Raw genomic sequence first — 27682 nt, forward strand, 5'->3', positions numbered from 1 at the left:
ATTCTGTAGCTTTCTTGAAAAATAACTCAATACTTTCTTTTCTAGATTATAAACAATCATTTTAACAAAGTTTATTAAACTTTAACTTTCCTTTTTAAAAACTTAAATAGTTTGAAAAAAACAAATAATTGCTTCAAAAACTCAGATTATCCAAAAACTAAAGTTTATAAACAAAATCTATTTTTTTTTACTATTTTTAAATAATAAAACTTTAATTTGGCTTTCTTAAGTATTCATACTTTTTCACACATAAAAACAATCATAAAATTAAAAGTTCTAACAACAAACTGATAGGCAGTCTAATGAGCTCTGTTTTCGGGAAAATCCCAACAACGAAACCACTGCAAAATCACGCCCGCGCAATTTCGCCCTCATAATCGCAATTTCTTAAGCTTCAATCGCATATTGAAGTGGTGATGGTTTCGACGCAGGTCTGACATTCAACCTGGCAACACCACTTGAATTTGCAGTTACATTTCCTTCTTACTATCCGTGTTGTGCTCCTACAAATATAAATAACTTTAGTCAAAATATTCTGTTTTCTAAGTTTGTTAAGTGTTTATAAATTGGTTTAAAATAGTTTTTGTGCAGCTTTAAATTTTTAAATTGACGTTTATAACATTTGAATGAACTTTTAAAACTATAAACTATAAGTTCATTAATTAAAATATTTATATAATATTTAATTTTATTTTATTTAGTTTTTTAAAGAAGTAATTTATCACTAACGTGTATTTTCTTCCGCAACACAAAACAGCACACGAATCGCTGCCTTTGGAACCCTTGTTACAATGGCGTCCGCTAGTGCCCAGAATTTCCATCTTTTCGCTGCCCACGCAATAGTCAGGACTCGATTCGAGAAACACCAGACGCTTGCTGTCCATTTTATCATCTGGGTCTCTCGGTCTGAGCTGGTTCCCTCTTTTTAAGTATTATACTTCGGACGCCTAGAAAAATTAAGCAACTTTGTCACAACAAAGACATTACGTTTTATAACGTTTACATTTAGAATTACAATAGATAACTGTAATCTAAGGTTTTTGTTTATAAAAAAAAAAGCTATATAATCAAAAGCATTTTTGTAAATAATCTTAAGATATCATTAAGTAAAGCTTCCAGTAAAAAATGTTTGCTTTAGTTTACAGTTTTTAAAAAGTATAAAACCAAACTACAAAACAACATATATTTAAACATGCCTTTGAATATTGATTTTTGGTGGTTTGTCCGATCTTAACAAAATTTGGTATTTCATTCCAACAAGTCTTCAGATTATAAAATCCTGAAGTTCCGTGAAATTTGCAAGTTAATTGCGTTGATGATATTGCGAACTGTGAATATATATATTAGTTAAGTAGCGCTTTTCTTTGACTATTTAAAATAATTTATTCGATAAAATGACGGAAGAAAAACGCAAGTTGTAAAATGTTTAAAAGGTTAATATTCCCTGACGTTTTATACTGTGTTAACGTTTTTTCTAGCTATAAAGCTTGTCTTTTATAGCTAAAATTTTTTTTTACAGTTTTTTTCTTTATTTTCAGTCAATTAAAAACTATTTTCAAAAGTCATAATGACTATTAATTAAATTCTTTATTAAAAACTAAAGATTGAAAAGAAATAGTTATCTTGATATATTTTCTCATATATTTAGGACGACACACAACATAAAATATATACCATCTTATAAATTATTTAATTAAAATTATGTAACCAAAATTGTTATAAAGAGTTGGAAATTTAAGTACTATTTAGAATTTTTTAAAGTATTTCAACAAAATTATTATGCTTTTTTTCAGCGATTTGATGTCTTATTCATTGAGTAAAACAATAAAATCATTCCAATTGAAAATAAGCATACACTTTTTAAAAGTCAATATAATAACAAAATTTTAAACCATAAAAACTTCGATTTCTTATTTTTTTTTTTTGTATTTTTCATACGTGATTTATAAAAAACACCTAAATAAATAAACTCTTGTGATAGAAATCTGATAACATTAACACTTAATCGAACAAATTCTGAGATAAAACAGTTCAATACAATTGAAAACAAGTTAAAACTTACTAGGCCCTCACAACTATTAAATACCTGATCATAAAATGATTTATTTTGAAAGCTTTTATTTTCAAAAACTTTGTTTAATGCCTTAAATATATATAAGAAAAGTTTAATTACGTTTTAAATATACTGATGTCTACAAAATTCTGTTGTGATATGTTTTGTTACTGCTTTTAAAAGTTTTTGTAAAGTTTACTGTAGTTCTAAGCTTGGCTGTTACTCAAACTTTCAGTTGTAATGTATAAAAGTTGCCTTTTCTTTTGTTGTATTTGTTGTATATTAAGCAAGAAAAAAGCAAATAAAATAAGTTTGTCGAACGTGATACAGACTTGTTTTAATTTTATTTTAATACTTTCAATAACTACTGAGCCGAGTAAACATAAAAACTTTTCATTTACAGGTTTACTAACCTTTTAAAAAGTAGTTTGATGGCTTGATTACTTTTAAAAATAAATACAATATTTATTAAACGTTTATAAATAAAAGTAGCTAAGTATATGCTATACGAAAAAATTTTATTGTGTTTTATATCATCAAAATTGTAAAAGTAACGAAGTTATATTCTTATGTAAATGGTTGTAAATTTAAAAGAAATTAAGATTAAAGTACAAAAATTTTAATTACTGAGATTATATTCAAAATTGTTAAAAATACAACAACTTAATAGACAACAGATAGATAACTTAATACTTTAAATGTAACAAATTTGGGAGTTATCTCAAAAGTTAACAGATGTAAAAACCAATTCAAAGCTTTTTGCATCCGTAATTCTATAAAAAGACTTATGAAAACTTTCAAATCGTATAGGCCTTTAGATATAAAATATATAGAGCTTAAACAAACAAAATTTACATTATACAAGTTAAGTCAACCATCCAAGCAATTGAAATTTAAAAAGGCTTTAAAGTTATTAAATAAATTTGAAAAATCGACTGTTTTACAAGTATTACTTTAAGTGTTTAATTATGTAAACTATTATCAGCGGTCAGAAGCAAATAACTTTTTTAGTTTAATTTTTACGATGCAAACAATATTATGAGCTTATTGTAAAAAGTTCAATAAGTTTTACTATCGGAAAATGTTTGAGTGTTTTAGGATTAAACTTACACAAGATTATAAAAAAGCTCAACTACTTTTTACGTTTACAAACATAAGTCTATAAACTTTTATATAATTTATATTGTTTATTGAACAACAAAAAAAAGCGCTCAAAAATTTGGTCCTAGAACCTGGTGTACGAACAAACCTTTGGGTTATCGAGTCGTACACAAGGATACAGTTGTCTCAAAAAATAAAATTATTTTAGTTTAAATAATGAGACCACTTTTTTATGTAATTTAAAAGAATATTTTGTTAAACAATTCTCGAAATGTTGTAATGTAAAAATCTCATACTTGTTGACAAAAAAATTAAAATTTTGTTTTAATATAAACACTATTTTATAGCTTTATGGTATGCTTATTAAAACTTGAAACAAAAAGTTTCTAACATTTTTTAAAACAGCTTATATTGATACCAACGTGTAATTGATTTTTGTCTACATCTGTTGACTCTACGCTTTAACAGTTTTGACATAAACTGGAAGGTATTAGCGAAATATTGCATGCTCGACTGATTTTCTGAAATCTTATTATGACATCACATGTTGCCGCAGTTGTTTTGTAAATAAAAAATGATCTTGTTTCAGTACAATTATTTATGTTAATACAAATAGGTCAGCTTGACCTCTACTTATGTCAACTTTAAACGAGATTCTCAGCTAGTTATTTCTGTAAAGTTTAAAGAAGGAAGATATATTAGAAAAAACAAAAAATAGGCCAATATACATTTGAAGTTAATTGGTATACATTTGCAAAAGTAAAACCAAAAAAAGCACTCATTTAAACGATGCCAGCTAAGTGGCTTTATCTATTTTAAAGTTTAGTCAATATAATACATATTTTGTAACCTTATTACCAGCACTACTTTACATTTTTAATTTGTACTTTATAAAACTTTTCCTATTATTCCTTTTCACTATTTTAAATCTCTATATGTTAACCGAAACCTAAACTTTAAATTATAAATGAATATCTCGTAATACAAAGTCTAAAATTTAAATCACATTAAACAGCTTAAAAAAGCAATTACAATGGTTTTAGTTCAACCTCGACTATTTGAATTCTTTGGCACACCCGAGAGTGTAATTTAAAAACAACAATTGAGACTTTTGCCTAAAATTTTTGGAAGTGAAACCCTCCACATGCTTTTGATCTTCAAATTATATTTAAGTTTTTTTTCTCACTTAAAAGAAAATACCTCAAATACCAAATTAATCAAGACATTTTAGGTTTCAAGTTCGCGAAAAAACCTAATTTCTATCAAAGTTTGACCTCTTTATAAAAACATTTGTTTAAAAATTTTCAAAGTTTGTTTAGAAGGTAATTTTTTTTAATTTTTTTTTTTTTGTTTTTTTCACTGAAAAGAAAATACCTCAAATACCAAATTAATCAAGAGATTTTAGGTTTCAAGTTCGCGAACAAACCTAATTTCTCTCAAAGCTTGACCTCTTTATGAAAACATTTGATTAAAACTTTTCAAAGTTTGTTTGGAAGGTAATTTTTCTTAAAGTTTTTTTTTTGTGGTTTTTTAGTGTATTTACGCGGCGCAAGCTCTGAAAAGTATGCAAAAAATCTTTAAAGAAAATTTATTTTTCATGGATTTCATTTTTGTCGGATCATGAAAATCTTGAGAGATAAAAAACAAAAACAAAGTTTTATCATGACACTTGAAAACTTATTTATTAGTTTTTGTTATGTTATGTTTTGACAAGTATGCCATAGCGAGCTGCTTGTCAGAATTTTTACTATTTTCTCTTTAACTGGAGGGATATAAGATCAAATTAATATTAATCTCTGACAAACTTTTGTAAATATTTACCTTTTAGGTACATTTTTGATCTTTAACACTAAGCTAAAACTATTTTTGTTGGTTTTTGATTTGACTTTTATGAGTTCAAATTGTTTTAGTTAATTCTTAGCATATTCGGTTATATGTATAGTTTCTTATGTAAGGGAATATTGAGTTTATTTTTATTTTAAATGTTTTATGTGCTACGTGACGATATTTTATAAAAATGTTGGATATAATTGACCAGGAAGTTTTTTTCTAATATAAATATGTAAATTGTACATTTCTATGTTATGACGTTTAAATAAAACATAACGTGTACTTTTATATTAAATATAAATTATCAAGACCGCAAGTTATAATAAAGAAGCTTTACCTCAAAAGAATTTTTAAAATATATAAATTATTTATGTTTTATTGTTTCCTTTACGTTTAGACAACAGTTATAAAAATATAAACTTTTTTTAAGTTAACTTCCTCAATCAGAGTTAGTAAAAACTAAAATCAAATGAACACCTTAAACTCTGCTACTTTATATAGTTATATCATTAAAAACACTTTATAAATAAGTTAAACACTTAAAAAATAACTTACCAGTGTTGACGATGCCTCCAAATATGGATCCTTCCTTCGAAGTGGAACAGTTCCACCTGTTGTTCTTGAACTTGTTCTGACACTCTTCGATGGCCATGCTGGCTCCTTCGCCAACAAATTTCATCTTGCTTCCGTACTTCATGCAAAAAGCTTGCTGGTTCCTCGTCAGTTAATAGAGCTGCTTGCAATCAGGAATCTGCTGGAGAGCCGCCTCTTTTAAAGAGGAGGACGCTAAAGACCTGTAAACAATTTTAATTTAAACCAATTAAGTAAACGCTTTGTACCTTGATACATTATACTTCAAAAAGCTATAGAACTATATTCTCATTAAATAACGATGAGGACTTTAGAGATCTGAAGGTAGTTTTAATTAAAACTTAAATAAAACAGGGCAAAAGTGTTTAAAAGTTAAATTTAAATTACCTGTAGTAAAATATAATACAAAGTGAATATCTTAAAGGTGAAACTATTATTAAGTTAGAATGGGACATGTAGACAGTTTTTAACTGCCCATAAGTGAGCAAAAACTATATCTACATAATTTTTTTTGTTGGCGTTTGCAATCAATCGAAAATATTATCTAATTGCATAAACTCGTAAATTATGGTTGAAATTCAAAACAATGTAAAATAATAACAATTTACAAATAAGTTAAATAAGTTCATTGTGTCTGTCGATTGCTTTGTTTTTTTAAACAATAGATTATATGCAATTAATAAATGAAAGAGAGATTTTTACCTTAAATAGTATAGTTTTGCTATGTAAACATGATAAACTGTATTGTCTAAAAAAACAAATTCTTGTGAACTATGGTACGCTGTGGCACTTAAAGAGTATTGTATGTTTTATTGTACAAAGTTTTAATATCATAGTATAATTCGAAAATTTATTATTATTCCTAAAAAAGTTATCAACTAATAAAAATTTTATTAACCTTAGGCACTATGTCTAGTAAAAAGCGTTATAAAGGTTCTCAGCTTTAAGTTTATTATTGCATATAAACTTTATAATTTAAATATTTGAAATACATCAATAGTGTGACTATTAAAAAAGACTATAAAGTTTAATATTTTTTCATAAAATCACAATGAGTTTTTAATAACTTTTATATCTCTGTACCTTTAAAAAATGTATACTCAAATTGCAGACCGTTAAAAATTAACTAGAAATCCTTAAAACACCTATTTAAAGTTAAAACCTACACAGATGTACTCAAGTAGTATAAAACATAATGCATTTATAACTGTTTATACTACGGAGCAAAAACAATTCTGTTAGGTAACAGAATATAAATCTTTGTTTAAAATCTATCACAAAACTTTTAAAGATTTTAAATTTTGAACAAAAGGTATACAAACAAACCAACTAAGCTGCTAAATTTTGTATGTTGTTTGTTTTTTAAATAATAAACTTAAAATTAAATGTTTACTAACAATCATTAAACCAGAAAAAATTTAATAAAAAAAGTAAGAAGTTTGTGAAATGAAAATATTCTGTTTAACGTTAGAGAGAGTACTAATTTATTTTTACTCTATTACTTTTTTAAAATATCTGTCAAAAGTTTTGCTAAGTTAAAAATAAAATTTCAAACATTTAGTTTTTTGAAAGCAAAAACATTTTCACAAAGACGTTAAAAATAAGAAGAGTTTTTTATGATGTAATATCTTTAACTTTTTAAAAAGTCTAGTCAAAATGTACCAAACAACTGTTTTTAAAAACAGCTCTATATAATATTAAAGTTTAAAACAAATGAAGTTATAAACACATAACCTAAGTAAAGCACCTGACATAGTTAATATCAAATAACAAACAAAAACTTTGCAATAACAAATAAAAAAAGCTCAAAATATTATTAACAAACTGGTAAAGCATTCATAAGTGCATACAAACTTTAGTTTATATACAAACGAAATGTTTAAAAAGACAATCTATAAACCAAAAAATACCGATTAAGTTTGTAAGAATCTTTAAAAAATCCTAAAAATGGACGAATATATATAAAATAATATTAGTTTAAAATATTTTTAACTACTAAATAAAACTTTGCTTAGTTCACAGCTATTTAGTTTGACAAAGCTACGGGATAAACTTTAGGTACTGATAGTGGATACTACTTGAAAATTAGCTACCTTTTATGAGTTAAAATGACTTTTAATTTTTACCTAACCACAACCTGCTAATTTTCTTATAAGTAATATATTACTTTTAGTTGGAATTTTTCAAAAATATACTAGTTTGAAACTAAACTATTTTAACCGACAAAGGCTTTTGTTCCATTTTTATTATATATACGCATTTTTTTTAGTAAGTTGACACGCAAAAATGACTTTAAATGATCTGTTTACTATTTTTTGCCTAGATTTAAAGACTAATAAATTAAGTAATGAGTAAAACTAGATCATAAATAAAATTTTTAATGAGAACATAGAAATAATTGTAAAAAATTTGTAGAAAATAGCCATGCCTGGATTTTGATAAGTCATGATCGATGAATAATTGTTTTTATTATATAATCCATCTATAATTTATTTTTTCCTCAAATAAAATAACATAAATTATTACTAAGAACCAATATCCTTCGGCATTTGTTACTGTCAATATTAGTACTAAAAAAACGGTCAATTTTGTAAAATAAGTTTGAAATAATTTGTAGTCCACAGTGATTATTAATATATAATTGTTAACTCATTTTTGTGTAATATGACTTTAACATGGAGTTGTTGTTTTTTATTACCTAGATAAACTGATGAAAATTCGTAAGAACAAGTTTTAATTTTGTATTTAATAAATATAAACCATTACATTTAAAAATGTGTAACAGATTAACATTATAATTTTAGAGTACTAACCTATTTCAATTCAATGCAAGTTTTTTAATTTGACTACTAATATTGAAGAAAATATAACAATTTCAAAATAAAAACTATTTTTTTTAGCCAATGAAAATTATTTGTTTTAACTCTTAGCGCTTCAAGCATCTGAAACATCTTTTTTGTTTTGTAAATCTCTCTTATTTTTGCCAGTACCTGAATATTTTTATGTATTTTACTCCCTGTAAACAATTACCTGTACAAACTTTTTTTTTAATTCAACGTGAAAAACCAAATATTTTATAATTACGTTTGTTTTATAGCATAGCGGTTTTTGTACAAATAAATAAAAATGAAAACAATAAGGAGTTTTTTCTTTAAATAATTTCGATTACAGCATTTTTGATCGAATAGAAAATAAAATATTTCGTTAAACTAAAAAAAAATAATTCTCCCATTTTAATTGAAACAATTAAAAAAAAAGTATTCACAAAATATTCAACTAATTGACCTCTCACAGAACTTACACTAACCTTACTAAATTTATATATAACTTAAATTTGATACAACACAGCGTTGCAAATTACTACATTTGAATGTTTTCTTTGCTCTTTTTTATTTTGTACAATCGCTACTAATAACTAAAAGATACAAATAGATAAGAAAACAATTATTAGCTTTATGTATTGTTACTTTAAAAAAAACTTTAACACTACGACAGTTTTTTATTAAGATGTAAAAACTTTTTTTTTAATATTGTAAAGTTAATAATAAAGTTTGAAACAAAAATTTTTTTTTTTTTAAAGCTATTTTTAAGCCATAACTCAAAAGTCATGTGTTTAACTTATTTTTTATGAAGATTGATGGGCAAAAATAAACAAATTTCAGCTGAATAGTAATGTACCACTGTATAAGTTACTGCTTACCAGAAAATAAAATTATCTGTTTTGTAATAAATAGTTATGTCTGCGTTTTAAAACTTGATATCCATGAAAATCAATCACTTACCAAAAATGAAAAATGTGACAACTAATTTTGACTGTTTAATGAATAAACTTCTGTGTAAAATTGTTTTTTCTATACAAAACGGCTAGTAATTCAATTACATACAAGTTATGGGTAGCAACAAAATATATTGTTTTAGTGATGATTTATTTCGTAGTATAATTTTCATTTTATGATGAGTGTAAAGTTAAATGTGCAACAGAAACTAAAACTACATTTCAGTTCGAAATGACTAAATATATTATAAGTAACTTTAAGTTTTGAAATAAATTCAGTTTGACTGTTTAACCAAATATTTTAAATAAATAATTTAAACAAAGTCACACTGCGTTATAAGGTTATAGCTAAAGTAGAATGATAATAGAAATGTTTTTATAGTTGGCTTTTCGAACTTGAACATTATTGATTTGAAAGTTCCAGTGATGTAAATTCTCCACAGGAATGTGCAGAGCTTACTCTTTAAATTATATTAGATTACATTTAAAAACTGATTAGTGTTAAAAACGACAGGATTACTACTTCTTTCAATTTACAGTAATCGCGACCAGTTTAAGTTCTTAGCACCTAAGTACTTGCAACTTGAAAAACATTATTTTCAGTAACAAGTTTAGTTTATTCACTTAACATATTTTGACAGGTCAGTTGATATCAAAAACACTTTAATGTTTGCTTTAATCATTCGACATTTTGGCTTTTCAGTCATTTTATTTGCAAAAAGCGATAAGGCGTTATAAAATGACTGAAATGCTTTTGTCTTAAAATATCAATATTTTATTTGTTTATTTGACGAACATAAATTTTGTGCAAAGTTCATAAAAAAGAATACAATTATGCAAAACAAATATTTAAAAGACAAAGCTTGAAGGTTCATTGACCTTACCACACCATAAAAACAAACAAAAATTGATTTTTCCGAATTTAAATAGTTTCTAAAAGCGTTAATAAAAAGAATTTTGCTGTAAATGTATTGTATCGTACCATGATAGCAATTGTAATGTGGTGTTTTTACTTTGAAACTTTCGGATCAGTTAAAAATTTTGTATAATTTTAATCAGCTACACAAAATTAAAATGCTTTATTTTAAAGTCTTTAAGAATGTAACTCGGTTTAAAGGAATTGATTAATTATGAAATAAAACATTTTAAAGAAAGTTTTAAAATTGATTAAAAAAATGTTCATTTAGACTTGTCCAAACTAAACATCATTCTTTTTAAAATCAGCCCTATTTAGAAAGCCAGGTGCAAGTTTTTTATTATAAACATTAGAGGTCATGTTATGAGTCAAAATAATTTGTTTGTAGTTGATAGCTAAATTAATAAACTTTTAAATAGATGTAATTTTATAGTTAAATTTTTTAACAGTGTCGTGATGACCCAACAAACGTAAAATACTTATTTGGAGTATAACTTTTTTATCAATTAAATTAATATTTTGATCTACAACTTAAAAATAGTAAAAAAGTTTAAAACTTAGTTTCTCAATTGCTGAAAAAAAATCCTGTATAAATCAAAACGTTAACTATAAAAATGTTATGTTTTTATTAAAATGTTTATATTGTTTTAAAATCATTTTTAAGTTTGTTTTATTATCAAGTACTATAGTTTTGTTTTCGATAATGCTAATACATTTTTAAAAGAAATTAATGTAGTTTGTTTAAAATTTAAAATGGTTGAAAAACAAATATCAAAGCTAAAACAAAGAACTGTTTGTTCAACTTTCAAATGATAAGTTTTGTAAACAATTACCAGCCATTAAAAATTATAACGATTTAATCAATTACATACATATTTAAAATAAAACGATTAAGTGAGTAGTTGGTAGAAATTTAACAATTTTAACATTTTTTTTTGTAAACTCGTGCATTTAGCACAAATTGTAACTATATATATTGTTTATTTTACGAACAAAAAGCGCTTTAAAAGTTTAATCAAAAGACCTGATGTACGAAAAAACATTTTATCGATTCATACACCAGGATACAGTTTGATTTCATGTTTAGGAATTAAAGTATTTAAACTACATTTAACTACTTAAACATATAACTACCGAAAAGACGACTATTATAATTGAAACAATTTAGGTTGTTTTTATTCGTAACATTTTAAAGTTTTTAAAGTATGTCTCACTATAATTTGACCTTTACTAAAAATCGTTTATTTCCAAATTAAATTAAAAAACATATATGATAGCTTTCTGGGTAAGTTACTTATAAGACTTCAAAATTATTTTTGTTTTTTCATGTAAAGTAGTTTTTTTTTAATTTCTAATACATTTAAATATATAAAAAGTGTTTTTTAGATATGAAAGTCTAAATTACGTTTTTAAAATTGAATTAATTATATTACAAAAATACTATTATACTTAACTTTAATTTTGTTAAAAGCTTTAGAATTTACGTGCTTTGTTAGTAAAAAATATTTATTTATATCGTAGAGAATTACTTTCAACTTTTTTTGTAAAAATAAAACAATTTTTAACGAATAGATAACAAAAAACTTTAACAATTAATTTTACAAAATTACTACTATTTGATATAACTAAGTCTTAGAAATTTATTCTAATTGTAATTTTGTAATAAACAAACTTTATAAGGAAGCAAAATATATGTATTTTTAAGAATTACCAAGGTGTTAAAAAGTATCACGATAATTTGTTTATTACAAACTTTTGACCCCGTGTTTTTATTCTAGAATTCATTAATATGAAATTTTTACCTTTTAAGTAGTTTCTTGTTACATATTATAAATATTTTAACAAGATTTATCACCTCAAAAAATAATAACATCAGACAGATTGTGGCTGGTTGACATAAGTTACAGTGTTTTCACACAAAACTAGTTTGAATTTTTTTGAGCCTCTAAAAATTTTGTTTAAAGTTAAAACTGTACAATGTGATATATTAAAGTTTCAGAAATTTAATTACCTAAAAGTTTTATGACATGTTTTATTTGGGTGTGATCCTTAAAAAATACATTTGTGTAGTCGTTTTTCTAAATTAGAATACCACATTAGATTTAAGAACTTTAAAACAAAGCGCCTTGAAGATGGTTGAGTTGACTTAAAAACAATTAGTATGTTTTTCTAGTTCAAAAAAGCTATAACTACCTGATACGCAGTATGAAGTAAAATATTAAATTACAGTAACTTAATCGCTATTTCGCTAAAATATTTTTAAAAAGTGCTCAAAAACAAATAACTGGGTGCAACATTTTTTATCATCAAAAACAAGTAAAGTTCAGCTTTTGAAATATAAAACAAAAAACTAATTGATGAGCTTTGACGCAAAAATATCACGTTTTTTTCGAGCTGCTATTTCCAACGTTTTTACGCTACAAATAGGCGGACCCCCTAGAAGAAAATGTGGCGTATAAACAAAAAACAAAAGATCAAAGATGCTTTATCTTCATAAACTTTATCAGTTTGCAATGGATTATTTGGTGCAGTTTAAAACAATTTATTTTTGTGAACAGCTGTTTAACAGCTCATTTAATTTTGTTTGCTTTTCAACACAACTACACTTGAAAAGAAAGTAACTGCCAGTTTAAATAAATATTGTTCGGAGCTTTTAAGTGGTAAATGCTGTATGTATATGTTTTTCGAAACTAAACTGATGCAGTGGACTGATACAGACCAAGTCTTAAATTGGTTCACTGGTTTGGAAAAACAAACGTACAGCTTTTTTAAGTTTGATGTAGTCGATTTTTATCCTTCTATCAGCGAAGAATTGGTAATAAAATCACTAAAATTTGCTAGTATTTATACTAGCGTACCTACTGAAGACTTAAGTCTAATAAAAAACGCATTTAAATCAGTACTTTATGAACAAGGAAACCTGTGGCAAAAGAAGAGAGCAAATAATACCAGCTCTCTTTTTGATGTAGCGCAGGGATCGTTCATGGGTGCAGAGTTATGTGAATTAGTAGGTCTTTTTTTGTAAGATGGGTTGAAGAATATCTTTGGTTTAAAAAGAGTTGGGTTGTACAGGGACGATGGTCTAGCTGTACTGCCCAATTCTTCTGGCTTTATAGTTGAAAGGCTAAAAAAACAAACGCACGCCTTCTTCAAGTCTATGGGGTTAAGAGTCACTATTGAATCACCAATGTTGACGACTGACTACCTGGATGTGAAGCTCAACTTGCATGATCTCTCCTATATGCCTATTTTGCCTTATAAAAAGCAAAACGCAAAAATTATGTATATAAATAAATATTCTAGCCACCCAAAAAATATTATAAACCAAATACCAAAAATAATTAATAAACGTTTAAATAAAAGATCAAGCAACGAAGAAAACTTTTTAAAGACAAAACAAGATTACGAACTAAAAATGAAAAAATTCGGTTACAATGATAAACTTAATTTTGAAACAACGGAGCAAAAAAACAAAACGACCAATAAAAGTAAAAGAAAGCAAAATATAGTTTGGTATAATCCCCCATTCTATACTTCAGTTAAAACAAACATCGGCAGAGAGTTTATAAATCTAGTGAAAAAACATTTCAACAAAAATAACCCATTATCAAAGATATTTAACAAACATAATATGCGAATCAGTTATTCATGTATGGTGAATTTGGAGAGATTAATTAAGTCACATAATCAAAGGATTTTAAACAAAAGTAATTCAATCAAAAATCAGTGTAACTGCGCCGGTGGCTGTAAATACAATTTGAAGGGGGGCAATTGCCGGTCAGAGAACATTATTTACAAGGCAACAGTTAACTCTGACCTTGAAAAGAAGTTCTACATCGGCTTATGCTCCACTCTATTCAGATTTCGGTATGCCAACCATAAAAAATCCTTTAAAGGTGGTGTATACGAAAATGAAACTGAGCTTTCGAAGTATGTTTGCGGCCTTAAGCGCAAAAACATTGATTTTAAATTAACTTGGGAGGTGATAAAAAGAGCACAGCCAATAGCAGATGGTAACAACCCTGTTTGTAGGCTGTGCTTAAAAGAATCAACAGTCGTTATGTATGCGTTAAAAAAGGAAGGTTGTTTAAATAAGAGGAGCGAATTTATATCGTCTTGTCGACATATAAAAAAGCTTCTCTTAAAACACAACAAATTTTGAAGCATTTTATAGTCAATTAACTGTTGTTTTCGTTAATTTTAGTTGTTTGATTAGTTAGAAGGTAGATCGATTTTTGTACTGAATATTTGTAATGTACAATATTACGTCATACTGTTTTTTGTTTTTTTGCATAACTTTTGTATCTTTGTTTAGTACAGTGCTTTTTATTTTGAATTTAACTGGCTGATGATTAAAGCTTTATGAAAAATTAAAGCTATATGAAACATATGTTCCAGATTTTTTAAAATCGCCATTTCAATAAATTATATATATGTGTATATATATATGTGTGTGTAGTATTAGTTTGATTTAATTATTTTGTACCAAAAAAAAATTAAGGTTTGTTCCAAAACAACAATAATTTTATTAAAGAAATCAAACACTTAAGTTTTAAATTGGTGTTGGACTAACTTAACTAATCATTTTAAGACTTTTGTACTTATACGAATCTAAAACATGTAAATAATAAAAAATACTTTATATCTACTTCTTGTTTGTTGAACTAGATGAGTTAAAATTTTAATTAATTTTGTTTTTTATTTTAATGTAAGTAATCGATTTCATATAAAAGATAAACATATTGTAAATAATAATTTTCATTCATTTTTTAGTTTTAATTCATTCATCAGTATAACTTTTCCAAAGTTTTTAAAAACATTCATTTAATTTAAATTCTAGGTAATTTATATTTTTAGTTTGCATGAAACAAAGTTTATCTCAATCATGTAACAACTTATATAATTTTTCATACTTAGTGTTGAGTTAAATAAAACTCTAGTAGTATTGTTAACCAAAAAAAAAAGGGCTAATAATATTTTTATTCTAGGGCCCAATGCACGGAAAAGTCTTTATATTATCAAGTCGCGCACCAGTTGGATATCTTTTTAAGTCTTGTCAAGAACTAGGACACTTTAATTCATCACTGCAAAGTTATTATGACTAGAAAAAGTTAGTTTAACATTTTCAAGTTGTGTTTTTATAATTTTGATTTTGCAATATTATTACAGCAATAAAAAAGAATATTTTAATACAAGTAAGTATTTGTTTAAGTATTTTAACATTATATTTGATTGTTGTACTGAAATTTACAATTTTTAGCATTTTGAATGAAAATTTTCTAATTGAAGATATATTTATAGATTTAAAAGTAATAAAATTCTTAAAATATATATTTTAAATAAAATGACTTACTTATATTTGAAATCGTTAACTTCTGAAACAGAACTTTTCACTTTTTTAATTGATTTAGTTAACAATGCAATAAAACCTAAATATAAAGACCATAAAGACAAAACTTAATTTAACCTAGGATTTAGAAACCAGTTTTAAAAGGAGATTATGACAAATTAAAAGAAACTTAACAATGTTGATCAGGTGAGTAAAATAATTGCTTTTAAGATTGATTTGTATAAAAATTTACATAAACAACTCTTGGTCTTAAACTTTGTAATCGTTTTAGCAGAAAGTTTCTCTAAGATTAGTTTTCGTTACATTTTCATTGCAGAAATTACATTTTGATCGATAGTTTTTCGAAATTAAAGCTTTCTTTCTTTTACAATATAAAAGAAAAAAGAAACTGACTTAATGCTTTTAAATAAGTATATATTATAAGCATTAACTGAAATGAAAAATGAAAAATTAATGAGTCCTATAAAAATAAGTTAACCAAAGTTTTTAAAATAGTATGTTAAAAAGTAGAATATTCTTTTTAGTATTAATTATAGTAACTCGCGGATAAAAAGTGATTTTAATTTTTTAACAAAACCTTTTTTTTAAATTTTAAACTTCTTTTAAAAGTCAGCAAGGTACATACTTTTTAATTTATTATCTGATTATTTTAACTTATATTTCAAACTCGCTTTTTTAAGAATTTAATTGTTAAACTTAGTTATAATAGTCGCATACTCATAATAAGTAATTACTGCAATTTGAATATTGTTCAATAAACACGTCCTATATCAATTAATGTTTGCATATCTTAGAATTAATAAAAAATATAAAAATTCTGCTTTACATACTAAATATTTTTTCATTTGAAGTTGTAAGAAAGGTAAAGCAACTTATATACGAAATTGGATGTTGTTTTTTTAGAAAAAAGCTTTATATTTGACAAACATTGGTAAATGTTTCACAGTGTTTTGCAAAGACTGTTATAGTTAATGTATTTTAAACTGCGCAAAATTTGATATGTACTTTAAATACAACATCAATATGTAATAAATATAATATTTCAAAATAGTGCGAATAATCCAAGATTTTTTTTCTCTTGTAATAAAGCAATTAACAAAAGCTTATTTATTAATCGTTAATTGAAAATCTTGTTTATAAAATTACAAAAATTAACAAAAAAAGGAGGTTATTCGACAAAAATTAAAGTCAAGTTTGACTCAGGCGGCAATTGTTTCATTATTTTTTTTATTTATGTTTAACAACATAGGTAGTAAAGTATTAATGTTCACATATTTAAATATTTAGTGGTTGGTAGTTAATCAATCTTGTTTATAAACTCATCAATTATCATTAGCATCGCATCAATTTCATTTAACCGTCGTATTCGCCTTAGTTAGACATTAACAGATAATTGAATTTTTTTCAAAATTTGGTTTTTGTAAGTTTAAAAAAAAAAATCAATTTAGCAAATGAAAACTGACTTCGTTAAAAAAAATATTGTGCTAATTATTAAAATGTTTTAATTCTGACCAAGTTTTCTGTAATAAGCATTTTCATCTACAAGTTAATTATAGCTGTATGTAATAAAATAGTAAAGTAATATTAAAGCAAACTAGTCCTTTTTTTTTAAGATTTTATATTTCGTTAATACAAATCCTACTTTTAAATAAAACAAAATTAAATATTTTAAAAATATTTTTGATTAAAAACACATTATAACGTCCTTGACAAGACGTTAAAAGTTATCCAAGTGGTGTGCGACTTGTTAACCGAAAGATTCTTCGTGCACCAGGTTCTAGTAACAAATGTGTTGAGCGCTTTATTGTTGGTTTTCTGTTAACAATATATACAGTTAATATTACATATAACCCAGTTTTACTTATAAGTTGTGTATTTTTCGATAATTTCGTAAGCTACAAAGAATTATTAGCACTGTAAATATTACTCAGTATTTAATTAGATTAGTAAAGAAACAATATATCCTATCTTAAAATTGTGTAAACAAGCTATTAAGAAAGTTATTTTTATTAATTTTATAGTATAACAAAGATTATAACTTTCATAAAGAATTGTTTTCTGATTTTGAAAAATATAGGGTTTATTTTTTCAAAATTTCTCTTGCTTATGAAAACTGCTTTGAATTTTATTTATTTTTACTTTTTTAATTGTTTAAGTAAAGCTACGAGATATTTTAATTGTGTGAAAGACTTTATAATGTTACTAAAACTTTATTAAAACAAAGAGTTTGAAAAGTATTTTGGGGTTTTAATTTCATATATCTTTTTGAAGAATTACAAACTACAAAGTATAAGTAGGTCGCGAATAGATAGGTAAGATTTATGTTAACACTTTTAATTTTATTTCTATACCTTTAACATTTTCAAATTACAAAAATCTTCGTAACTTGATTTATTAATATTTTCTACTTACAATGAATTGTTTCGATTATCAATAAAATATTTCAAAAGCTGTGTTAAGTGTAAAATGGGTTTTATCTATTTCAAACTTACATGGTTAGACAGAATAAATATCTGTTCAAACCTAGTTTTTCTTAAGTTGTAAAACTGGTTAGACTTTATAATTTTAATAGTATTTTTTATTAGATTTGTAAAAGACATAATAAGGTAAGTTTTTAAAATTATATTTTCTAACAGTTTCAATGATGATTAAAAAGGTAATTTATTTATTTAAATTAAATGTTTCTATGTTTTATCAAAACAAGTTAGTTAAAAAGTCGTTAAAGTTTTGTACTCCTCAATTATAAAAATACGCGTATTTAATTCTTTATTCTGTTTAATAAACGCTTATTAACTCTTTGATATTAGCCATTGAAATTCAGAAGTTAAACTTTATAAAATACTTAATAAGTTTTATTTCATTTCAGATACTTTGTTTAAAACATTTTAAAATCGTTAAAATACAATTGTTTAAATATACACTTAAAGTTTTTTTTTTGGTGAATTTTATTATCAGAAATAAACATGTTTGTTAATATAAAAAGTTAAAAAAAACTCAATAAAAGTACATTTTTGTTGTATTGTACTACCTTACAATTTAGCTTAATATATTTTAAACAATCTGGAAATGTCTTTTTTCGATCAATTATCAACCGTGATGGTTTTACTTAAATTTACAAAACAACTTCAATCTTTTGTTACTTTAACCACAGTAATAATTTCTCACGATGATTTTATTAAATAAAATATAAACAATGTTTTAACGAATAATTGTTTTTTTCATAGTAATAAGTTTTAACACAGTTAAACAATTTAATAAATAATTTACAAAGTCTGTGAATGTACAAATTTTAAGTTTTAATTTTAAAAACACAAATGATTTATACTTTATTTAGAAAATTAAGTACAATAGTCAGATAGTTGTTTAAATTTATAGCACAAACTAAAAAAACGAGCACTATTTTAAAGTTATACTTTATGTATTATTTACAATTTATGTCAGCTTAAATTTACCAAAAATTAAAAGTAGTTATTCGTTTATTAGTGCTATTATTTTAAACATTTCTGTGCACTTACTTTAAACATACATAAAATGTATCATAAAGTAAGTTATAAGAAAAGTATCTAAGTAAAAATTTATTTTAAACTTTTACATTATGTACTTAAAAGTCTTAACTTTTACATGTAGGAATAACACAGTAAAGTTTATCATTTGTTTTTAAGAACTTTCTATATAATCTTTAAAGTTCTTTTACAACGTTTATGTAATTGATATCATCATATTTTGTTTAAAATGTCCGTACTATTTAAAAACTATTTCAACAAAAGTATTATGCATTTATATTTTTCTCAGCGATCTCTTATCTTACTCATCAAGTAAAAAATAATCATTTTAATTGATAACAAGCATTACGTTTCCTAAATAGATAACGTTAAATAAATTTATATAATAAGTTCTTAGGTTTGTTCAATAAATTTATTATTTTTTTTTCAAAGGTAATTAGTCAAAAACACTTACTGTTATATAGATCTGATAACATTAAAATCTAATTGTATAAATTTTAATAGAAAAGGGTTCAACTCCATTAAAAATAGATAGTGTAAGCAAACTTAATACGTCTACACAACTATCATACACCTGATCTTAAATTAATTTTCTTTATATTACAATTTTTTATTTCTATTTTTAGAACTTTGCTAACGGCTTAATTTAACTTAATGGCTTAAGTATACATTTAAGAAATTATTTATTAAACTTTTAACTTAGTTTCTTAATAATATTTGAATGTTTTAATGTAAACAAAATTCTATTGTAAAATGTTTTGTTACCGCTGTTTAAAATTATTGTAAAGTTTATTGTTATCACAAGTTCGGCTTACACTAATACTTTAACTTGTAAAACTTTTAAGTTGCCTTTTCTTTTGTTGGTTTTTAAACAGAAAAAGATTAAATAAAACAAGTTTGTCGAACGTGTTACAAACTTATTTTAATTTTGTTTTAGTGCTAAAACTATTGACCGAAGTAAACATGAAATATTTTCATTGACAGATTTGCTAACCTTTAAAAAATTTAATAAGTTTATAACTATATCATTTTAAGTACAAAAGTTTATTAAACTTGTAAATTTAAATGCTAAAAATTTTACAATTTACTTAAAAAATTATTTTATCCAGTGTTTCAAGTTATTAGATTAATAAATTTAAGTGCACTGTTTTAATAACTATAGCCAAAATGTGCACTTTTGAATATAGTAGGAATTTTATTCAACTTAAAAAAAAATTAATTATTGAGATTATACTTTTTTTTTTGTTAGATACAACAACTTTAAAGGCAATAACAGATAACTTAGTACTTAAAATGTAATGAATTTGGAAGTTATCTTAAGTATTAATAGATGTGAAAACCGATTCAAAGCTTTTTGCATCTGTAAGTCTATAAAAAGCCTTATGAAAACTTTCAAATCGTATTAGGCCGTTTAATGTAAAATCCATAAAACTTAAACACACAAAAAATTATTATACAAGTTAAGTCAACCATCTGAGCTTCTGACATTTAAATGAACTTTGAAATTATTAAAAAAATTTAAAAGCTAAAATATTTTTTAAGTTACAGGTATTACTTTTAGTTGTTTAAACATGTAGATTATCATTACCGGTAAGAAAAAGCAATTTTTCAGTAAAGTTTTTAATATGCAACCTGTCTTGTTATGGGTATTTTGTAGTAAAAAAAAATTCAGTACTACCGGATAGTTTTTGAGTATTTAAGGATTAGACTAACTCAGGTGTATGAAAAAGCTTAACTTTAGATTTTCTTTCATAACAGTTTTTGTAGCTGTAAGTATTTATATTTATACCAAAATTCTTATGGTTAAGAAAAACTTTATACTATGACGTAACAAGTAACATGTGAAGTAAAAAGTAAGTTATTATGGTGTAGTATATTATTACGACGTCACAAGTGACCAATCTTCCAGCTTCGTTGTTATGCAAATTCATGTACTTCCTCGCTCGTTCCCTTATACTCCTTGCCCTCACATTATCTCTTTCCTTGGCATCGACGAACTCACGTGCGAACCCGTATGCGAACTCCGTGTTATCTCCGCATCCTCCCCATTGCTAGTATATAATTTTTTTTTACATTAGTTTTTTTTTATACACATTGTTTTAAGGTAAAGCTTAATAGTTAATAAATTTTAATACAGCTTTATAGCATCTAGTAAAAATGGTAATAAAATTTTATCAACGTATATATTTGTACTACTTGATTTTATTTACATCTACTTTTGACACTTTGCGTTAATACTTTTGACTTGAGTTTTAAATAGAAGGTATTAGCAAAATGTTGCATGCTCGACTGATTTTCTGAAATCTCATTATGACATCACATGTTGCCGCAATTGTTTTGTAAATAAAAAAAAGATCTTGTTTAAGTGCAATTATTTATGTTAATACAATTAGATCAGCTTGACCTCTTTTTTTGTCGACTTTAAGCGAGGTTCTCGGTAGAAAAATTAAGCAAAACTGAAACAAAGGTACTAGATTAAAAATAGACTAAATAGAGACATTTTAAACTGTAGAAATTTTAATTCTAATTGTATTAAAATGTGTTGTTTTTAAATAACTGCTTTAATACTAAAATAAAACAAAAGTATCAACATATTCTTTGATTTAAATATATTTACTCATGTATAAACTTTAAAAAATATCAAAAGTTTTTCTTTTATAGTAGTAACTTCAGTTATAAGTAGACTTAGCTACATATCTTTTTTATAAAATCAACCTATAGCGAAAAACTATACCTGAAAATGTTTAGTTTTTCACTGGTTAGTGGTTACTAACTGTTCAAGTTGTGTTTTTTTACAGTTTAAAACCGAAACTTGAAAGTTTACAAGATTATATCTAGTATCACAATATATCACATTAAAAAATTTAAAATCACAGTTTTATAGTTTTTAAATAAACGTCGACTATTTTCAATTTTTCAGCAAGCCCGAGGGAAAAATATATTTGCATGACAGTTTTGGAAGTCTTTTGCGTGCTTTTTATGTTCAAGTTACATTTCAGTTTGTTATCTCACTAAAAATTAAATGCTTTGAATAAAGCAAAACAACCGAGAGATTTTAGTTTCAAATTACACCGCAAATAGTTCAAATGTCTTGTTGTTTTAGCTTGTTATATAGACATTTAATAAAAAGAATTCATAAAGTTTGTTTAGCGATCAAACATTTCTTAACGCTTTTTTATGATTATTTTCCGTTTTTACATGAAAATGTGCAAGCTTTGTAAGTATGCCAGATATTCGATAGATAATCTGTTATTTTTTCAATAATCACTATTTTTTCAGATTTATAAAAACTTAAGTTTGAAATTAAAATTTGCTAAGAGCTCTGAGAAATTATTAGCTTTTATTCTGTTATGTTTTGACAAACCTGTCAGACCGAACTGCTAGTCAAAATTTTTGTCAGTTTTGTCTACAATAAAGGATATGAATGGCAAATTGATTTAGTATCTGACACATTTTTAGAAATATTTACAAGTTGGGTAAAGTTTAATTTATAACACTCAGCTACAAATAAATTAATTTCTTTCATTTTTTTTTATTTTTTTTTAATTTTGCTAAATCCTAGCATACTTAGATATATGTATTTGTGTTATGTAAAAATAAATCTGTGTTTATTTTAATCTATATTTTTTTTGTGCTACGTGACGATAATGTGTATATGTATGTTAGTATTGACCATAAAAGTTTACATGAATTATCTATGTTATGACATCGAAATAATACATAACGTGTACCTTTGTATACAATATAAACACTTGAAACTGCAAATTTTATAAATTTAAACCGGATACAAAGAAGTTTAATAAAATTTTATTCACAATAAAGGTTGTGTAGTAAAATAAATATTCATATGTTTTACAATTTCTAGGCTTAAGGCTAGTAATTTAAAAACGTTTGAGGTTGTTAAAACAAAATTCATGTAGAGTAAGTCAAACACATAATTAATACTGTTCTCAAAACCAAGTTAAACCACAAAATGATAATACATACTACTAAAACACCTTGAAACTAATTTAAAGTAATATTCTTACCAGTTTTGAAGATGCCTACAAATATGGATCCCTTATTTGAAGTGGAACAGTTCCACCTATTGTTCTTGAACTTGTCCTGAAACTTTTCGATGGCCATGCTGGCTCCTTCGCTCACAAATTTCATCATGCTTCCGTACTTCATGCAAAGAGCTTGCTGGTTCCTCATCAGTGAAGACAGCTGCTTGCAATCAGGAATTTGCTGGACATTCCTTCAAATAGAAGGACGCTAGAGACCTGTAAACATTTTTAATTTAAAATAATTTAGTGCACGCTTCGTACCTTGATACATTATACTTAAAAAAGCTATATAACTAAATTTTAATTAAAACTTTAACAAAACAGGGCAAAAGTGTTTCATAGTTAGGTAGAGACCTGTAGTCAAATATAATATAAAATGAATATCTTAAAGATGAAACTATTTATAAGTTGGAAAGGGACATGTAAACAGTTTTTAACTGCCTACAAGTGAGCAAAAACTATACCTACATAATATTTTTTATTGGCTTTTGAAATCAATCAAAAAACATCTAATTGTCCAAACTCGTAAAATAATTGTTAAAATTCAATACAAGGTAAAAGATTTACAATTTAGAAATAAGTTAAATAAGTTTATTGTGTTGTCGACTGCCTTGTTTTTTTAAACAATAGGTCTTATGCAATTAATAATTGATAAAGAGATTTTTACCTTAAATAGTATTGTTTTTCTATGTAAACATGATAAAATGTATTGTCTGAAAAAACAAATTCTTGCGAACAATAGTACGTTGTGGTTGTTAAAGAGTATTGTATGTTTTATTGAACAAAGTTTAAGATTATAGTATAATTCGAAAATTTAATATTATTATTAAAAAAGTTATCAACTAACAAATTTTTTATTAACCTTATGCCATATGTCTAGTAAAAGATATTATAAAGTTTCTCAAGCTTTAAGTTTATTATTACACATAAACTTTATAAATATAAATATTTGAAAAACATCAATAGTGTGACTATTAAAAAAAACTTTAAAATTTAATATTTTTTCGTAAAATCATAATGAGTTTTAAATAACTTTTATATCTCTGTACCTTTAGAAAAATTTATTTAAGTTGCAGGCCATTAAAAATTAATTAGCAAAGCTTCAAACACCTATTTAAAGTTAAAACCTACATAGATGTACTCAAGTAATGTAAAACATAATTTAATTATAACTGTTTATACAACGGAGCAAAAACAATTCTGTTAGGTAACAGAATATAAATTTTTGTTTAAAATTTATGACTAAACTTTTATAGATTTTAAGTTTTGTACAAAAGGTAGACCAACAAACCAACTAAGCTAAAAAAATTTTAATGTTATTTGTATTTTAGATAATAAACTTTATATGAAACGTTTACTAACAATCACTAAACCAGAAAAGATTTTATAGAAAAAGTAAGAAGTTTGTGAAATGAAAATATTCTGTTTAATGTTAGAGATAGTATTAATTTATTTATACTCTATTACTTTTTTAAAATACCTGTCAAAAGTTTTGCTAGGTTTAAAATAAAATTTCAAACATTTAGTTTGTTGAAAACAAAAAGATTTTTACAAAGACGTTAAAAATAAGAAAAGCTTTTTATAATGTAATAGCTTTAACTTTAAAACAAGTTTATTCAAAATGTACCAAACAGTTGTTTTTAATAACAGCTCTATATCTAGAATATCCAAATTAAAAACATTTTGTTTTTAAAAACAAATGAAGTTATAAACATATAACCTTAGTAAAGCACCTGACATAGTTAATATCAAAAAACAAACAAAAACTTTGCAATAACAAATCAAACAACCTCAAAATATTATTAATAAACTGGTAAAGCATTCATAAGTGCATACAAACTTTAGTTTATATACAAACAAAAGGTTTAAAAAGACATTCTATATACTAGGAAATACCAATTAAGTTTGTAAGAATCTCTAAAAAATCCAAAAAATGGACTAATATATATAAAATAATAGTAATTTAAAACATTTTTTTAATTATTAAATTAAATTTTGCTTAGTTCACAGCTATTTAGTTTGACAAAGCTACGGGATAAACTTTAGGTACACTACTGGTTGTGGATACTACTTGAAAAAAAGCTACCTTATATAAGATAAAAATTACTATTAATTTATACCTAACCACAACCTGCTAATTTTCTTATAGTTAATATAATACATTTAGTTGGAATTTTTCAAAAAAAAAACTAGTTTGAAACTAAACTATCTTATACGACAAAAGCTTTTGTCCCATTTTTGTTATATATACACATTTTTATTCAAGTTAGTTGACACGCGAAAATGACTTTGAATGATCTGTTTACTATCTTTTGTGGAGATTAAAAGACGAGAAAAACTTATATTAAATAAAACTAGACCATAAGTAAAATTTTTAAATGAGAACATAGAAATAATTGTATAAAATTTGAAGAAAATTGCGATGCCTGTATTTTGATAGTCATGATAGATGACAAATAGTTTTCTTTATTATTTAATCCATCTATAATTTTTTTCTTCCTCAAATTAAATAAAATTAATTATTACTAAGAACCAATATCCTTCGGCATTTGTTATTGTCAATATTCGTATTAAAAGAACGGTCATTTTTGTAAAATCAGTTTGAATAATTTGTACTCCACATTGACTATTAATACTTAATTGTTAACTCATTTATGTGTAATATGACTTTAACATGGATTTGTTGTTTTTTTACCTAGATAAACTGATGAAAATTTATAGGAACAGGTTTTAGTTTTGTTTAAAATAAACATAAACCATTAAATTTAATTATGTGTAACAGATTAACATTAAAAGTTTAAAGTACTAATCTATTTCTATTCAATGCAAATTTTTATACTTTAAAACTAATATTTTTGAAAATATAACAATTGCAAAAAACAACTAGTTTTTTAAGCCAATGAAATTTCTTTGTTTTAACTCTTAGCGCTTAAAGCGTTTGAAACATCTTTTTTATTTTGTAAATCTCTCTTATTTTGGCCAGTACCTGAAATTTATTATGTATTTTACTCGCTGTAAATAATCACTTGTATAAATTTTTTTTTAATTTTTAACATTAAAAACAAAATGTTTTATAACTAAGTTTGTTTTATAGCATAGCGGTTTTTGTACAAATAAACAAAAATGAAAACAACAAGGAGTTTTTTCTTTAAAGAATTTCGATTACAAAATTTTTGATCGAATAGAAAATAGAATATTTCGTTAAACTTAAAAAAATAAATCTCCTATTTTTATTGAAATAATTAAAAAAAAAAGTATTTACAAAATATTCAACTAATTGATCACTCACAGAACTTACACTGACCTTACAGAATTTATATATAACTTGAGTTTGATATAACACTTCGTTGCACATTACTGCATTTGAATGTTTTATTTGCTTTTATTTATTTTGTACATAAGCTACAAATAACTAAAAGATACACATAAATAAGAAAAAAATTATTAGCTTTATGTATTGTTACTACCTTTAAAAACACTACAACAGTTTTTTTTTTATTAAGATTCAAAAACTTTTTTTTTAATATTGTAAAGTTAATAATAAAGTTTTAAACAAAAACTCTTTCTTTAAAAAAATAAGCTGTATTTAAGCCATAACTCAAAAGGCATGTGTTTAACTTATTTTATATGAAGATTGATGAGCAAAAATAAACAAATTTCAGCTGAATAGCAATGTACAACTGTATAAGTTACTACTTACCAGAAAATGAAATTATCTGTTTTGTAATAAATAGTAATGTCTGCGTTTTAAAACTTGATATCCATGAAAATCAATCACTTACCAAAAATGAAAAACGTGACAACTAATTTTGACTATTTAATGAATAAACTTCTGTGTAAAATTGTTTTTCTATATACAAAGTGGCTAGTAATTCAATTACATACAAACTATGGGTAGCAACAAAATATATTGTATAGTGATGATTTGTTTCATAGTATAATTTTCATTTTATGATAAGTGTAAAGTTAAATGTTTATCAGAAACAAGTTGCAAACAAAAAATTACATTTCAGCTCGAAATGACTAAATATATTTACTATAATTAATAATATATAATAAGTAACTTTAAGTTTTCAAAAAAAAATCAGCTTTACTGTTTAACCAAATATTTTAAATAAATAATTAAACAAAGTCACACTTCTTTTTAAAGTTTTAGGTAAAGTAGAACGATAATGAAAATATTATCATAGTTGGCTTTTCGAACTTAAACATAGTTGATTTGAAAGTTTCAGTGATGTAAATTCTTCATAGGAATATGCAGAGCTTACTTTTTAAATTATATTAGATTACATTTAAAAACTGATAAATATTAAAAACGACATGATTAATATTTCTTTCAATTTACAGTAACCGCGAACATTCAACGTATTTTTTTTAGATATGAAAGTCTAAACAACATTTTAAAGTTTAATTAGTTATGTTACAAAAATATCAACTGTACTTTACTTTAAATGTCGTTGAAAGATTTATAACTTACGTGCTTTGTTGGTAAAAAAGTATTTTAACACTTTTAAAAG

At 24.5% G+C, this 27682-nt stretch overlaps 1 protein-coding gene across 1 annotated transcript in view; it reads right to left on the minus strand.

Annotated features, from left to right (window-relative positions):
* Positions 1 to 394: 394 nt before the first annotated feature.
* LOC145836899 (protein Wnt-5-like) overlaps positions 395 to 27682 on the minus strand; it is a 42677-nt gene continuing 15389 nt past the window's right edge. The window contains exons 5-10 of the mRNA XM_082944672.1: positions 23167 to 23346; positions 21018 to 21170; positions 1193 to 1328; positions 1016 to 1031; positions 730 to 921; positions 395 to 500 (exon numbers count right to left, since the gene is read on the minus strand). Of these exons, the coding sequence (XP_082800798.1) occupies positions 395 to 500; positions 730 to 921; positions 1016 to 1031; positions 1193 to 1328; positions 21018 to 21170; positions 23167 to 23346 (783 nt within the window). The remainder of the gene's footprint in view (positions 501 to 729; positions 922 to 1015; positions 1032 to 1192; positions 1329 to 21017; positions 21171 to 23166; positions 23347 to 27682) is intronic.

The sequence above is a fragment of the Thalia democratica genome, chromosome 5 (genome assembly GCF_965202585.1).
Source record: "Thalia democratica chromosome 5, ktThaDemo2.hap1.1, whole genome shotgun sequence".
Lineage (NCBI taxonomy): Eukaryota > Metazoa > Chordata > Thaliacea > Salpida > Salpidae > Thalia > Thalia democratica.